General features: G+C 35.8%; 1 protein-coding gene across 1 annotated transcript in view; it reads left to right on the top strand.

The window, feature by feature from the left end:
- adamts15a (ADAM metallopeptidase with thrombospondin type 1 motif, 15a) overlaps positions 1-17,275 on the top strand; it is a 42,886-nt gene that overhangs the window by 21,565 nt on the left and 4,046 nt on the right. Inside the window, exons 3-7 of the mRNA XM_007260492.4 lie at positions 499-666; positions 5,775-6,061; positions 7,569-7,746; positions 11,245-11,420; positions 16,313-16,488. Of these exons, the coding sequence (XP_007260554.3) occupies positions 499-666; positions 5,775-6,061; positions 7,569-7,746; positions 11,245-11,420; positions 16,313-16,488 (985 nt within the window). The remainder of the gene's footprint in view (positions 1-498; positions 667-5,774; positions 6,062-7,568; positions 7,747-11,244; positions 11,421-16,312; positions 16,489-17,275) is intronic.

Here is a 17,275-nt window from a genome sequence, read left to right as displayed (position 1 = left end):
CACTCCTGTCAGTTGATTCTTTCTGGGTGCAACTATTTTTTTATGATGAGTGTATACCAAGTGTTGTTTTAAGGATATTTAGGTGGCGTAGTCGGCCAGGAACATTCAACATGTGTATCCAGTAGTCAAATAGTCTCCCAAAAATCTTAAAAAATGACATTTTTTCATCATAAATTAGGCCTTTGTTGAGATATGTGGGCCATATCAGACTGAAATCTCTGCGGAAATTTAAGAAACAGCTGAAGTCAGATGATTAACTTTGCTGTTTGTCCATGCGGGAAGCTCCATCTCTGCTTTTGGTAAAGCACATTTAGAGGTACTGGAGTAATGACTCACATATCTGTGGTGGGATCACTGACAAGATAATTGGCGAGTTGAGTACAGCAGTGATCCCAAGGGCAAGCATCAGATGTTGATTCACTTAAGGCCTGTAAAAAAGTGAAATACACTGGCAGAGAGGAAAGATCATAAAGTTTCACACTTGTCTTCGTTTCTCAGGACATGTCTTCAACATGCCTCATGATAACGTGAAGGCCTGCGAGGATGTGTTTGGAAAACTGCAGGACAATCACATGATGTCTCCAACGCTCATCCGGATCAACCGCACCAGCCCCTGGTCTCCATGCAGCGCGGCCATCATCACAGACTTCCTGGACAGTGGGCACGGTGAGTCAGATCAGAATAGTTGCTCTATTTTCTCTTGGTCCAGACTTAACCTGCCAGCTGCCAGACTGTGGTCGTCTAGTTTCTCCTGCTTTGCGAACTGTGAAGTTCAGCTTGGGCTAAATCTGTGGCTCAGTTTGACACTTTGCACTTAGCACTTTGTTGCTGTCTAGTTTTTGTCCCCTTTCTGGTAACACTTTAATTGGATGGTCCATTTTATGGCCTTGTTGATGCTCAACTGACATTCAACTAACACTGAATTGAATGTCCATTAAATTTAACTTAACCCTTTGTTGAATGTAAATAATTCAAAATAGAACCTAACCCTTTACCTAACCCTAACCTTAACCCTTAATCAACCATAAAATCAAACCCTACACCTAACCCTAACCTTAACCCTTAATGAACCATAAAATCGAACCCTACACCTAACCCTTACCCTAACCTTAACCTAAACCTTAAACCTAACCTTAAACCCAATCCTTAAATATTAAGATAAGCGTTTGCATTTAATAGACATGTAGTTGAATGTTAGTTGAATGTCAGTTGAACATCAAAGAGGCCATCAAATGGACCATCCAAGTAAAGTGTTACCCTGTTTCTTATTTGGCTCCACATTTAATATCTTTGAAGTTAAACTTTAGGTCTTAAGTTTTAATCTTTAGTCTTAACTCAAGATTCAGTGCAGGATAATCTCCTTAACAACAGGTTGATATTAGATTTCTGAAGATCAACTTGTGCCAAATCTGATGCTCAATTCAAGTTTTATCTTGTGGTTGTGGAGTTTTTTTCTACATTGCTAATTGTCAGCTTGTGCTAACCTTGAGGATTAACTCAACTTGAGTTAACAATGCACAAATACTATCAACATGTGCTAAGTCTGACTCTAGCTCAAAATCCAAGTATCAGCTTGAGTTAAAGAATTCGCAATGCAAAAAATGAGTAGCTTGTGCTAAATCTTTGACACTCAGCTCAACTTCCAAGGATCAGCTTGGGTTTAATAGTTAGAAATGCAAACAATTGTGTGCTAAATCTTTGACACTGAACTCAAATCCTAAGGATCAAATTTAGTTTTAGAGTTAGCGATGTAGGAAGACTCCATTACCACAACTCCTAAAGGTCAACTTGTGCTAAATCTGATGATCAACATAATCCTTAACTTGTAGTTGTGGAGTTTTGTCTGCATTGCTAAACTTGTAATAACTTGAGGTTCAACTTGAGTTTAAAAAGTTAGCAAAGCAGGAAACCAAACACCACAACTACAGGTTTTCTCTTCTTGCTAACTTGCTAAAGGTCAACTTGTGCTAATTCCAAAGATCAACTTGAGTTTTAGCAGCTAGCGATTGCAGATAAAACTCCATACGTTCACTCTCAACTCAAAAGATCAACTTTTGCCAATTCGGATGCTTAACTTGAGTCTTAGTTTGTGTAGTTTTATCTGCATTACTAACTTTAAAACTCTAGTTTGTAACTTAATCTTTGGAATCAGCTCAAGTTAAGATTTAGAGTTAACAATTCAGGAGAAACTCCACAATTACAAGTTCAAACTTAGTAACTCTAAAGATCAACTGGTGTCAAATTTGATACTCAGTTTGTGCTAACTCTAAAACTCAAGTTGTTTTTTGGAATTTACTCTGTAACCACTCTAAACTTTAACTCTTAAGATCAACTGGTGTTCATCTGACACCTAACTCAAGTTTGTGTAGTTTTTCATGAACAGCTAACTCTAAAGTTCAACTTGTCTCACATCTGTGGTTCAATTTGACTCTCAAATATGGGGATGTTTAGGTTTGAGCTGCTTTGCTAGCTCTGAAGCTCTACCTGTGTTTACTCTGAGGTTCAAGTTCTCTTAGTAATTGACCACAATGGAGTCAGACTGGAACATTTGTAGGCCAGTGTTAGTACATTCAGAGTTTTGCAGACATTGCAGTAGTTATTCGCCACAATGGAGTCAGACTGGAACATTTGTAGGCCATTGTTAGTATGTTCAGAGTTTTAACACAGAGTTTTAGACATAGCAGCAACAGGTGGCTCATTCCTCAAGCTCATTCTTGCGTTGGAATCCCTCTAAACTGGGTGAAAATACACACAGACACTCCCTCATCACACCAAACTATGCATTTAGAAGTTGCTTGGATGGAAGCCATTATCCTGCGAAGTTCCAGGGTGAGCCCTAGACCACAAATCTCAGGCCAATCAGTGTAAACCACTACGTCTGCTTCCGAAAAAACACCAATTGATGGTTCACAAACTCGCTGCAGCGCTTTACGGGCAGCCGTCCAGACCACTTGTCTGAAAGTAGCCTGGGTTAGGACAGCCATTTGTGGTCTGGCTGTCATTGTCTGTAGGTTTAGGTCGGCCCAGTTTTCCCACACAGGTTGAAATAGAAACTCTGGTCAAGTTTCCTCTTAGGATCACTCTGAAGAAAAAAGTGTGAAAAGGCTCCTTGAGTCTTTGAAGTATGAAAGACAGGCAGATTTAATGGGAGTGGGCGTTTTATATCAGCATGTCATACATAATATAGATTAATGTCCTGCTGTATAATCCCAGACCACAGAAAGAAATAGCTAAAGCTTACATTAGATATAGTTGTTTTCCCAAGACAGAGGCAGCTAGGGAACAGTCACACCTGTATAAATTGTGAGGTAGTATCTATATACACAGCTATGGGAGAAAATAAGAGATTACTTAAAAATTATGAGTTTTTTTTATTTTACCAAATTAAAAGCTCTGGAATATAATCAATAGGAAGATGGATGATTAGAAGCCATCAAACCAAACTGAACTGCTTGAATTTTTGCACCAGGAGTAAAGGCATAAAGTTATCCAAAAGCAGTGTGTAAGACAGGTGGAGGAGAACATGCCAAGATGCATGAAAACTGTAAATGAAAAAAACAGCGTTATTTCACTAAATATTGATTTTTGAACTCTTAAATCTTTATGAATATAAATTGTTTTCTTTGCATTATTTGAAAGAGTCTGAAAGCTCTGCATAATTTTTCATTTTCTGCAAATAAATTACAATATTTCTATTTGGAATTTGGGAGAATTATTGTCTGTAGTTTTATAGAATAAAACAACTGTTCATTTTACTCAAACATAAGTAAGTGAAAGTTTTAAGAGTTCAGAAATCAATATTTGGTGGAATAACCATGTTTTTTAATCTAGGCATGTTCTCCTCCACCAGTCTTACACACTGCTTTTGGATGAATTTATGACACTTCTGGTGCACAAATTCAAGCAGTTCAGTTTGGTTTGATGATCAGCTTGTCATCATCCATTTCCTCTTGATTATATTCCAGAGGTTTTCAATTTGGTAAAATCAAAGATACTCATCATTTTTAAGTGGTCTTTTATTTTTTCCAGAGCTGTATTTAATACATAGTGTTTATATCATGATGCTCTTATTTAACAATACCCACTGGCTTAGTAATGCACCTTTAAAATAAGCTTCTCAAGACAGATGACACAAGATCCCTTTGGAGTAACACACACACTCACACACACACACTCCCGTACTGTAAATACATGTACCATGCACCGTATACTGGTGATCACAGTGTGATCTACAACTGTGTGAAAGGAACCAGAGAAAGAGCAAACAGGCCTGACAGGCCAGTGTTTGTGTGAGTAAGGGCCCGGCGTGGTTTCGCTGATTGGGAGGTTTACAGTAGGATCTGTGAAGCTCTTAAAGCCTCGCACTAATATTCACACTCGCCTAGACACCCATCATTCTAAACAAATAAACACAGACCTGCTGAATCTAAAGATAGGAGTTAAACAAACACGTCTGATTCATAACTCAGTCATTAAGTCAAACTTTTCCCAGATTAATGAAGCCAAATATCAACATCATTAATGAAAGCATCTGAACTGCTGTAGTGTGATGAACAATTATTATCAGGTTTATCTTTGAAGATCTTAAGCTAGTTTGAAGATCAAAAAGAAAATGTGAATTAAGAACATTTTATCCTGGCATTGGATAACTGAAATATTGAATTAAAAGTTGAACAGAAATATTAGATTGGAACTTAGAAATTAACTATTGGGTTAAACAATAGAACTAGAATAATGGGTTGAAAGTTGAAACTAAAACATTTGAACTGAAAGTTGGAACTGAAAAGATTAAATTTAGGATTGAAATTAGACAATGAACAATTGGATTAAAATTGGAATTAAAAAAATTGGTTGAAATTAGAACCAAATGAACTGAAAAACTGGATTAAAAAGTATTTGTTAGAACTAAAATATTGAGTTAAACATTAGAACTATAATATTGGGTTGAAGATTGGAATTAAACATTTAAACTGAAAATTGGACCTAAATCGATTAAATGTTGGGTTGAAATTTGCCAATGAACTATTGGATTAAAAGTTGAAATTTAAATATTGGGTTGAAAATTGGAACTGAGATATTGGATTAAATGTTTTGTTTTGTATTGAAAGTTGGAACTAAAATATTGGGTTGAAAAATTGAAGTTTAACATTTGGATTGAAAGTTGAACCTGAAATGTTGGATTGAAATTTAGAACTGAAATATTGGATGAACTGTTTGATTGAAAGTTGGAACTAAAATATTGGACTGAAAATTGGAACTGAAATATTAGATTAAATGTTGGATAAAAAATCTGAACTAAAATATTGGATTGCAAATTGGAGTTCAACATTTGGACTAAAAGTTGGACTTAAATCGATTAAATGGGTTGAAATTTGGCAATGAACTATTGGATTAAAATTTTAAATTTAAATATTGGGTTGAAAATTGAAACTGAATATTAGAACTGAGATATTGGATTAAATGTTGGATTGAAAGTTAGAACTGAACATTGAGTTGACAGTTTGAATGGATAATTTAACTCAAAGTTGGAACTGAAATATTAGATTAAATGCTGGAATTAAATTGGGCACTAAACTGCTGGATTGAAAGTTTGGAGCAGAAACGTTTATAGAAGTTTTAGAATATAAATATTGTGCTAAACATAATTAAAATGTAGCATTGAAAGCTTGAAATTTGTGATCGAGAAATCATAAAAAATCTGACATCCCTCATGTAAGCCTAAGTAGCCCTTCCTGAAATCAGCTGTGGAATAACACTATGCTTCCTTCCTGCAGGAGAGTGTTTGCTGGATCAGCCTCAGAAGCCTCTGGCTTTGCCTGATGGTCTTCCTGGAGTGTTCTATGGTCTGGAGAAGCAGTGTGAGCTGGCGTTCGGGACGGGCTCTAAGCCGTGCCCGCTCATGCAGGCTCCGTGTCAGCGGCTGTGGTGTACGGGCAAGACCCGCGGCCAGCCCGTCTGCCAGACGCGTCACTTCCCCTGGGCGGACGGCACCAGCTGCGGGGAGGGCATGCTCTGCATGCGTGGCGTCTGTCTGGAGCAGGGAGAGGTCACCAAAGCAAAGGTGGGAGACAATGCAGACCTACAGTAAACACAGACACACAGAGTACAAACATGTGGCTAAATTATATAAAGATGTCCGGATATAAACAATGATGCACGAATAGCAGCTCACAAGATGTAACTACTAAAATCTCCAGCTTAAAGTGTGTAGATAGATAGACTTCATTCACCCACAGGTAAAAAAAATGTCCTAAATATGTTTTTTTTCTTCCTATGTGACATACAGCTCTGGAAAGAATTAAGAGACAGCTTTAGTTTCTAAATCCGTTTCTCTGATTTTGCTATTTATAGGTATAAGAGTAAAAAGAACATTGTTGTTTTATTTTATAAACTACAGACAACATTTCTCTCAAATTCCAAATACAGATATCGTCATTTAGAACATTTATTTGCAGAAAAGGAGAAATGATTGAAATAAAAAAAAAGATGCAGAGCTTTTAGACCTCAGATAAGGCAAAGAAAACAAGTTCATATCCATAAAGTTCTAAGAGTTCAGAAATCAATATTTGGTGGAATAACCCTGGTTTTTAATCACAGTGTTTTATACATTTTGGCATGTTCTCCTCCACCAGTCTTACACACTGCTTTTGTATAACTTTATGCCTCTCCTCGTGCAAAAATTCAAGCAGTTCAGTTCGGTTTTATGGTTGCAATCGTCCATCTTCCCCTTCTATTAAATTCCAGAGGTTTTCAATTTGGTAAAATCAAAGAAACTAATCATTTTTTAAGTGCTCTTTTTTTTCCAGAGCTATATATTTGTATCTGTGTGGCAGTTTGAACAACAAAAACACACATGAATTGGACATTTTCAAATTTTCAGATTTTGATTTTTGAATTGTTATTAGAATGCCTTCCTGTCCGAGTCACTCCATGATAGTCTGGCTCGACTTCCTACTAAGTTGTATTCCTGTTGATTCCTTCTTGGTGCAGCTATTTCGTGGATGATGAGTGTGTTTGGGCTACTTTAAGACGGCCCTAGTGTTTTGGCAGGAGTAACAGCAGGTAGTAGGAACATTTCTGTGAAGAACTTCAGTACAAACTTTAAAGAAGAAAACTCTGGACTCCAAACATTCCTTGGTCAATCAAACTACGTTTTGACATTTGAGTTTTCAGCGAAACATTCCTCTTAAAGTGGGACCCTCACTACTGTCACATTCCACCATACACGTTTTCATCTTTCCAGGAAGTCTCACCCTGCTGTGATAGAACACATGAGTACTGACATTCGACATGTTATTGCAGACCTGTTAAATACACTTCCATAGACCCTTTCATTGCTGTGTTTCGTTGCTAAGTAACATGAACATCAATAAGAACTACTGTTTTTAAGTTTTCTTTTTTATCTAACATTCACTTTATTCTGCGAACCTGATATAATTCTGACTTAAAGTGTGGACTGTAAATAACTGTATATTCTCCACTGCAAAGCCAAAAAGACATCATCATGTTTGGAAGAGTTTTTATGAGTTTGATACACTCTCTCTTTCTCTCTCGCTTGCTGTCTTCAGGTGGATGGAAGGTGGGGTAAATGGGGGCCGTTCGGGAGCTGTTCCAGGACGTGTGGTGGTGGAGTACAGCTGGCGAAGAGAGAGTGTAATAACCCAGTGCCAGAAAACGGAGGAAAATACTGTCAGGGAATGAGAGTGAAGCACCGCTCCTGCAACCTCATACCCTGTCCTGATACAGGTAAGAACTATCTATGACTGATGTATGGATGGATGGATGGATGAATAAATGAACAGATGAATGGATGGAAAGATGGATAGATTGATTAATGGATGGATGGATTAATGGATGGATGATGGATGAATGGATGGATAGATAGATGGATGGATAGATGGATGGAGGAATAGATGAATAATGGATGGATGAATGGATGGATAAATAGATGGATGGATGGAATAGATGAATAATGGATGGATGAATGAATGGATAGATAGGTAGATGGATACATGGATGGAGGAATAGATGAATAATGGATGGATAAATGGATGGATGGATAGATGGATGGAGGAATAGATGAATAATGGATGGATGAATGGATGGATAGATAGATGGATGGATGGAATAGATGAATAATGGATGGATGAATGAATGGATAGATAGGTAGATGGATACATGGATGGAGGAATAGATGAATAATGGATGGATAAATGGATGGATGGATAGATGGATGGAGGAATAGATGAATAATGGATGGATGAATGGATGGAGGAAGAGATGGATAATGGATGGATGAATGGATAGATAGATGGATGGATAGATGGATGGAGGAATAGATGAATAATGGATGGATGAATGAATGGAGGAATAGATGAATAATGGATGGATAGATACATGGAAAGATAGATGGATGGAGTAATAGATGAATAATGGATGAATGAATGGATAGATAGATGGATGGATGGATATATGGATGGAGGAATAGATGAATAATGGATGGATGAATGAATGGAGGAATAGATGAATAATGGATGGATAGATACATGGAAAGATAGATGGATGGAGTAATAGATGAATAATGGATGAATGAATGAATGAATGAATGGATAGATAGATGGATGGAGGAATAGATGGATGGATAGATGGATGGAGGAATAGATGAATAATGGATGGATAGATAGATGAATAGATGGATGGATAGACTATGGTTGTAACTATGGTTGTTTGTCTTATTATTTTAAGGTATTATGTCACAAACTTTACATTATAGTGTAATTATGACACAGAATATCTTGCAGTTATGAGAGAAAGATTATAAATGCAGCAGATCAAGTAGAATAGCTTGACTTTTTGACTTGAAGCAATGGTTCAGAGTGAATTAACCTGATTACTTTTTGTTAAGTACATGATAACTTTCAAAAAAAATTACAAATCACTGTTCGTATGGTATCTCATAATAGTAAGACACTTTCTCAAAGTTACTTTTACCATAAATATGACAATACATTATTTTAGGTTTCATTACTTTAAAATAACAAGATACTTTCTTATAATTATAAGAAACTCTTGTAATAAAGTATCCTTACAATATACAGTATTAGTCAGAAGTTTAGACACATCTTATATTTAGTGTTTTTTCATTATTTTAAATGTTCTTTATTGTAGATTAATACTAGTCATCCAAACTATGAAGAAAAACAAAAACGTGATAAACAAATCAGAATATGGTTTATTTTTTAGATTCTACAGTAGCTCCTCTTGCTTAGATGACTTGCTTAGCTTTGCACATCTTGGTTGAATTTTTTTTAGTCAGCTTTATGAAGTAGAGTCACCTGGAATTCAGGCTTTCAGTTAACAGCTGTGCTGAACTTTTCAAGAGTTAATTATTTGAATTTCTTGCCTCTTAATGTGTTTGAGAGCATCAGTTGTAAAGTAGTGAAGAGGTAGAGTTACAGGTATACAGTGAATAGCTCTATTTGAGGAATGTTCTAATCCAGATTATAGAAATAACTACTCAACTAAGTAAATACAAAAAAAAGTTAATTCATTTCTTGAAATACATATTAAGAACTTTGAAAGTATTCTCAAGGTCAATTACGATGAAACTGGCTCTCATCAGGAAAGCCCTGGTAAAGGAAGAGCAGGAGTTTCCAATGTTGCACAGGATAAGGACATCAGAGTTACCAGCCTCAGAAACTGCAAGAGTATTTTAGGTTGTTAATCCCTTTTACGTTACTACATGATTCCTTATGTTTTCCTTCATAGTCTTTATTACATTACACTACATTACATTACACTACATTACATTACACTACATTACATTACATTACATTACACTACATTACATTACACTACATTACATTACACTACATTACATTACATTACATTACACTACATTACATTACACTACATTACATTACATTACACTACATTACATTACATTACATTACACTACATTACATTACACTACATTACATTACACTACAATACATTACATTACACTACATTACATTACATTACATTACACTACATTACATTACACTACAATACATTACACTACATTACATTACATTACATTACACTACATTACATTACACTACATTACATTACACTACATTACATTACATTTGGCAGACGCTTTTTTCAAAATAATGAAGTACAAAAGTAATAGAAGTTAAAGGTAAAAACATCTTTAGACAGGGCCTGAAGGAGGTCAAAGGGAATAATGGGATAGAGGAGTGAAGGAGGGGAAGAAGGAAATGAGGTTAGAAGTAGTTAGTGTGTTAGAGGTGTTAGGAGAGTAAGTGCTCTTTGAAGAGCTCTGACTTCAGGAGTTTATTGAAAATAGTGAGAGATTCTCCTGATCTGGTAGTGGAAGGTAGTTAGTTAGAGGTGTTAGGAGAGTAAGTGCTCTTTGAAGAGCTCTGTCTTCAGGAGTTTATTAAAGATAGTGAGAGATTCTCCTGATCTGGTAGTAGAAGGTAGTTAGTTAGAGGTGTTAGGAGAGTAAGTGCTCTTTGAAGAGCTCAGTCTTCAGGAGTTTCTTAAAGATAGTGAGAGATTCTCCTGATCTGGTAGTGGAAGGAAGTTTGTTCCACCATTGGGGAACTCTGTAGTGGCTTTAGTATTAATTTACAATGTAAGAAAGGGATAAACACATACTTGGTAACTAATTGTAAATACATTATTGTGGTTCCTGGCACTGTTTTTTCTGTTTTTACCTTCTAAAGCCATTGTTTTTTAGCTATGCTGAGGCTGAAGTACAAAACTAAAGCAAGAAAACGTTGGACATCAGAGGTGTTTTGGCTGATTTTTGGCTAAACAGTGAAGCAGATGGGTAGTTTGGATCTGAATCAGTAACTGAATCTGGAGACATGCACTCTTAGTGAGTGTGACAGTGTTTCTTGACCTGCAAATCTGGAGCCACTTAAAACCTTTATGCAACATCAATAAATAATACAGTGATGTCTGGATCTGGCTGTGCTCCACTCCAGAGGAGAGCGCAGGGAGGCCTGACCTTTTCACTACTTAATGTATTAGAGAACACTTTGACACGTTTGTATTTGTTGCCCATTGAGTCTGTATATGATTGAATTATTCTAGAGAACAGCCAATATTCCAGTATTAGAAATCAGATAAACTGGGGCATATAGCGGCAAATACATAGATCACAACAGCATGGGTAAGAGGAAACTTTGAAAATTATGGTTTTTGACAATCTTTTCTCTCTGTTTAACTCAGGGAAGAGCTACCGTGAAGAACAGTGTGAGGCCTTCAATGGATTCAGCCTGAACACCAACCGCCTCGCGCTCACAGTAGTGTGGGTTCCCAAGTACTCAGGAGTGTCTCCTAAAGACCAGTGTAAGCTGATATGCAGGGCTAATGGAACCGGCTATTTCTACGTCCTGGCCCCCAAGGTGAGTCATATATAAAACTTTCATTTATCCACCATTTATCAATAGGTGGATAAATATCTGACCTTGTAATTATTCCTTTGATTCTGTTTGATTTTATTCATTGGTACTAGATTAAATTGCAATTTTGATAAACTTTGATTGAAATCCAGTGTACAATAAAATCAGAAATTTCACCAGGATTTGATATTTTATATCTTTATAAAATTACATTAAATGTTTAGTAATGGAAAAAAGTATTTATTAGTATTATATATTAAGAAAACCAAACAAAGTCAGCTTTGTTACATACTGGTAATCTAGCAACAATGCAGCACTTACAAGCCAAACAGTGCAGCCGCAAACAGCACAGCTAACTAACAGCACAGCTACAAACAGAGCAGCAATGGAACTATTTTAACTCACAGACTGTTTTTAAACAAACAAATCATATTTTCTCCTCCTCTTTAACTAAAAATCTTTCAATAAACAGAGATAATGGAAGTGTGTAATACTGGCACTGCTGTGCTGATCTACAGTACTCTGTCTTTTTACATTGACTTCCATTAATTCCAAAAAAGTTTAGAAGTTTTTTTTCTCTCTTCTATAAAGTAGCTGTTTTTGAGATACTTGTTTTTTATTGGACAGCGACAATATAATATATGTTTTGTTTTTTATTTACATTTTTTACCTAATCTTTATCATTTTATTGAAACCACACTTATACTGATACTGATACTAATATCATAATCAGTTTTATATTATTAAACTACTGTACTAAAACAAACAGCAAAAACCCATAATCCTAAGTAATATAATATTCGCTATATGGACAAAAATAAATAATAAAAAAGGGGCATCTGCTTTTTCTGTCTTTCTTCAGCACAGCAATGGATGCAACTTAAAGTAGCTGAATAATGCATTCATTAGAAGAGCTGGTCCCACTTTATAATAAGTGTCCCTAAGTACTATGTAGTTTTCAGTTTCAGCTCATATTGTTTTAAATAGTTCATATATCATCCCATATATTTAAACATTAAAAGCCCCACATGGTGTGTTCCTGGTGGATTATACATTTTTGAAAAATAGTTTTAAAAATGTATTTAACTTTCAAAATCAGTGCAGGTGAATTGGCACCGTCTGACATCCCTACTCATAAAGCATCTGACAGCTTTCATGCACTTTATTCATTTTTGGCGAACTGCACAGAAACAGAAAAGAAAGCACAGATGAGCCATAGCTTTGTTTCAGCCTTAATGTTTTTGAGGAAATAGTTCATGTCTCATGAATCAGGAGCTCCTCTTTCTCTCTCGTGAGTTAATCTTGAGTGGTTTACGAGAACGCATTACGCACATTTCTCTTCATACTTCATTCATCTCCCACATAGCCATGAGCTGTCACTTCAGCAGGTCGTGACATACTGGAAACAATGCGCTTACCAAACAACCTAACCTAACAAAACAACTTTATCAGGTCAAAGTAGTGGACATACTGTACCTTCACAAAGAATGTTAATAAAAGTGGTAAACACTTCTTTAAATAAATAATATCACATGGAATGGGGTCATTAGTGAGGGTCCCTATAGGCTACTTTGTGTTTTTCACAGCTGGTGTGGATATAGTATATAATAGACAGGGAGGGAAAGAATGATGTAAAGAATGGTGAGGAAGGAGGTGTTAATCTGGGGAAGATATAGAGGTGTAGAGTGAGTCTCCACAGAGACGTGAGGCATGAGAATAGAGCTTTAACCATGCCTGAAATGCTGGTGTGTCACCAATATAAACACACACACACATATATATATATATATATATATATATATATATATATATATATATATATATATATATATATATATATACAGCTTAAAAAAAAGAGACCACTTAAAAATGATGAGTTTCTTTTTATCATTTTACCAAATTGAAATCCTCTGGAATATAATCAAGAGGAAGATGGATGATCACAAACCATCAAACCAAACTGAACTGCTTGAATTTTTGCACCAGGAGTGACATAAAGTGATCCAAAAGCAGTGTATAAGACTGGTGGAGGAGAACATGACAAGGTGCATGAAAACTGTGATTAAAAACCAGGGTTATTCCACCAAATATTGATTTCTGAACTCTAAATATGAATAAACTCTGAATATGAATATGAACTTGTTAACTTTGCATTAATTGAGGTCTAAAAGCTCTGCATATTTTTTGTTATTTCAGCCATTTCTCATTTTCTGCAAATAAATGCTCTAAATGACAATATTTTTTTGGAATGTGGGAGAAATTTTGTCTGTAGTTTATAGAATAAAACAACAATCTTCATTTTACTCAAACATATACCTATAAATAGAAAAATCAGAGAAACGGATTCAGAAACTCATAATTTTTAAGTGGTCTCATTTTTTCCAGAGCTGTATATTTTCTTTTTATTTAAAATCTCCATCTGTGTAGTCCAACACTAGGCTTAATCCCAGACTGGGAAACTGCCCTAAATATTTTACAACATTTTTTTACCCTATCTTGTTGTTTTAACTCCCACAGAGTTCATTCATCAGTCAATATATTTGAGCTCTATGCCAGAAGATTTTAGTCTTGAAACATTTAACAGCAGCGATTTTCAATGTTTGGAATCAGGCACCTTCCAGGATCAAACAAAAAATTGGACTAAAGTATGGTCCTTGCCTGCTTTTGCATTATGCCTACTGAGGGAAATAACAGCGTGAAATAACGGCTATAGTGTAAAGTTATGTAGTGATCTACAGTGTGCACATGACATGCTATTATCTATCCTATCATCCGTCCACATTAACCCTAGTTTAATTATTCAGCTATTAATCCTGAAGAAAAATACTATTGGAAAATGTTGAGTTCCACAAGGTTCAATTATAGGGCCTATGGAATTGATGTTCATAATGATAGTACTGTATATATGAGCCTGAAGAACTGAAGTGTGAACTTACATAGAGATTCTATATTGGTAAAATGCTAAATACAAACAAAGATAAAAAACTTTTTTATAGAATTTAGAATTTTATTGAATTTACTTTAAAAGATTTGAGGAAACCGGTTGCCTTAAAAAAGTTAAGTAATGGGTAATGAAAACTTAAGTTAGCATAAGGGAAAAGGGGAAGGGGAAGTTGATTTAACTTTTTTTATTTTTGTTTTACTGTAACAATAGAGAAGTTGAGTTTATTTAACTTTTTTAAGCCTTTGCTCTATTTTTTTTAAGTATTGGGGAATGAAAACTTGAGTTAGCATAAATTAAAACATCAATTTATTAAAACTAAAGGGGGAAGTTGATTTATTTCTAAGGTAGCCCAGCAGGGGGAATCACTACACACTGATGGTGAGTGTTGGCCAGAAACTGTTGGACACATCCAGTATACAAATTGATTGTAACAGAAGCCAATGAAAAAGAAGCTGTTAATGGAAACAGACTAAACTCAGTTATTATAAGTTGGTTCAACTCAAAGATCTCAGTTTGAATGTTTATATGTGCCCAGAAATCAGTTCAACTAACTCAAAATAGTTGAGTATTGTTTAGAAATATACAATGTTATGTAAAACAGACTTAAATCATTTGAGTTCAAACAGCGTATGGGTTTACAGTGCAGGACGTGTCGTCCTCATGCTAACCTTTTTACCTCAGAGAACCTTCTAGCTATCTGCTGCTAACAACACCAGCGACTCCAGCACACAAGATTATAAAATAAATAAAGAAATAACTTCACGTAATAAAAAAGCAGAGCAGAGTTAACTCCAAAGCCAAAATCAGTTAAAGGTGCTAGACGGTCTAAGAGGAACCTAGATGTGAAATCTGAACCCGACTTGAGCATGAGAAATATTTGAGAAATGATCAGAACCCGACGTGAGTAGTGAAATATTTCAGACTCTAATCAGGACCAGTTTATTCAGGATTCATGACTGTTTGAAAAGTTTGGCATGTCTACTTTGGGAGAGATTCAGAGACCAACAAATCCTACACTCAGATCCATTTCACGCATAACAATTAATATGACATAGCGAAAATATGGAGGCATAAAGTTAAATATTTAATAATGCAACATAAAATAAAAACTGTTGAAGATGGACGTTTCTAACTTTTTCTACGTTTTCTATTTATAGATACAGTATATGTTTGAATAAAATGAACAATGTTGTTTTATTCTATAAACTACAGACAACATTTCTCCCAAATTCCAAATAAACATATTGTCATTTAGATAATATATTTACAGAAAATAAGAAATGGCTAAAATAACAAAAAAGATGCAAAGCCTACAGAAAAGTTCATTTTCATAAAGTTTTAAGAGTTCAAAAATCAATATTTGGTGGAATAACCCTGCTTTTTGTTCACATTGTTTATGCATCTTGTCATGTTCTCCTCCACCAGTCTTACACACTGCTTTTGGATAACTTTATGCCACTCCTGCTGCTTGTGATCATCCATCTTCCTCTTGATTATATTTCAGAGGTTTTTAGTTTGGTAAAATCAAAGAAACTCGTCCTTTTAAGTGGTCTCTTTACGTACCATCACAATAATACAGATGTTACAGTGTAGTTTTATGGACAGTGCAGGCTAGCCTATGTAAAAGGTTACATAAATGTAATGCAGACCCAGAAACCTGAAGCAACGAGCGGTTTTTAGCATGCCATGCGCAAGCTGTTGGTATCTGAGTAAGACAAGTCCAAAAAAAAAGGACAGAATTTTCTTCTTTCAAATCAACAAGCTGTTTCCACAAGTTTTATCCTATTTCTTTGTATTTTATTGCTTTAAAACAGTAACATAATTGATGCGTTCTGCAATTTTGTATCCAACCATACATGTTTTTTAGACCTGCAGTTTATAAGATGGTTAAATCGGACTCTGGTTTGTTTGGTTTGCCCTCAGTGCTAACACATTTTTTTGCTTCGTTCAGGTTGTGGATGGGACTCCATGCTCTCCTGACTCCTCAGCGGTCTGCGTCCAGGGCAAGTGCACCAAGGCAGGCTGTGACGGCAAACTGGGCTCCAGCAAGAAGTTCGACAGGTGTGGGGTGTGTGGAGGAGACAACAAAAACTGCAAGAAGATCTCCGGACTCTTCACAAAACCAGCGTAAGCCAAACCTGAATCCCTGACGATGAACAGAACCCTGCATTCCAATCATACTAGCTTACTATTCCATAGAACTACAGGTCACGTGTTGCTATTGCAGCCAGTAAAGTCTTCATGGTGATTTTTACTGGGGAGGGACCTTATATTCACATGATGAGAAATGTGTGTTTAGCAGGGACTGATTGAAAACCACACTTTTTCATAGAGGCCATCATAATAAAACTTTGATGCGTTTGAGTTTGGCTGACTCAAAGAACTTTGAAGAAATGTTAAGACCTTTGGCATTTGACAGGCACTCTAGTACAAAGTATGTTGTAACCAACCAACCAAGCAACAACTAAGCAACCACCTAGAAAACCATAGCATCCACTTAGGAACACCATGGAAACCACATGTGATACCACAGCAGTCACCAAGAAACACCACAATAACTGGTGATCTGGTATACCAACACAACAGCCTAGAAACCCAACCAACACCTTACAACCACTAAGTGACACCATATAAACCAGCAAACAACTAGTAGCAACACCCTAGTAACAATCTGGGATACCACAGTAACTGCCAAACAAAAATCTTAAACACCATAGCAAACAATATTTAACATAATAAAACTGCCTGGGGTATCAATGCACCCACACCATAGCAATCACTAGTTAGACCATTGCAACAACCTACCAGTTAAAATGTCTTATCATCTACAGACTAAATGCACTGTAACAATTCAGAGAGTACTTGTTGTACTAATTAAGCACTGCTTTCCATACTTATTTTTATTATTAACTCA

This window comes from Astyanax mexicanus, chromosome 1 (genome assembly GCF_023375975.1).
Source record: "Astyanax mexicanus isolate ESR-SI-001 chromosome 1, AstMex3_surface, whole genome shotgun sequence".
In the NCBI taxonomy this organism is placed as follows: Eukaryota; Metazoa; Chordata; class Actinopteri; order Characiformes; family Acestrorhamphidae; genus Astyanax; species Astyanax mexicanus.
This window is presented reverse-complemented; position numbering and strand designations above follow the sequence as displayed.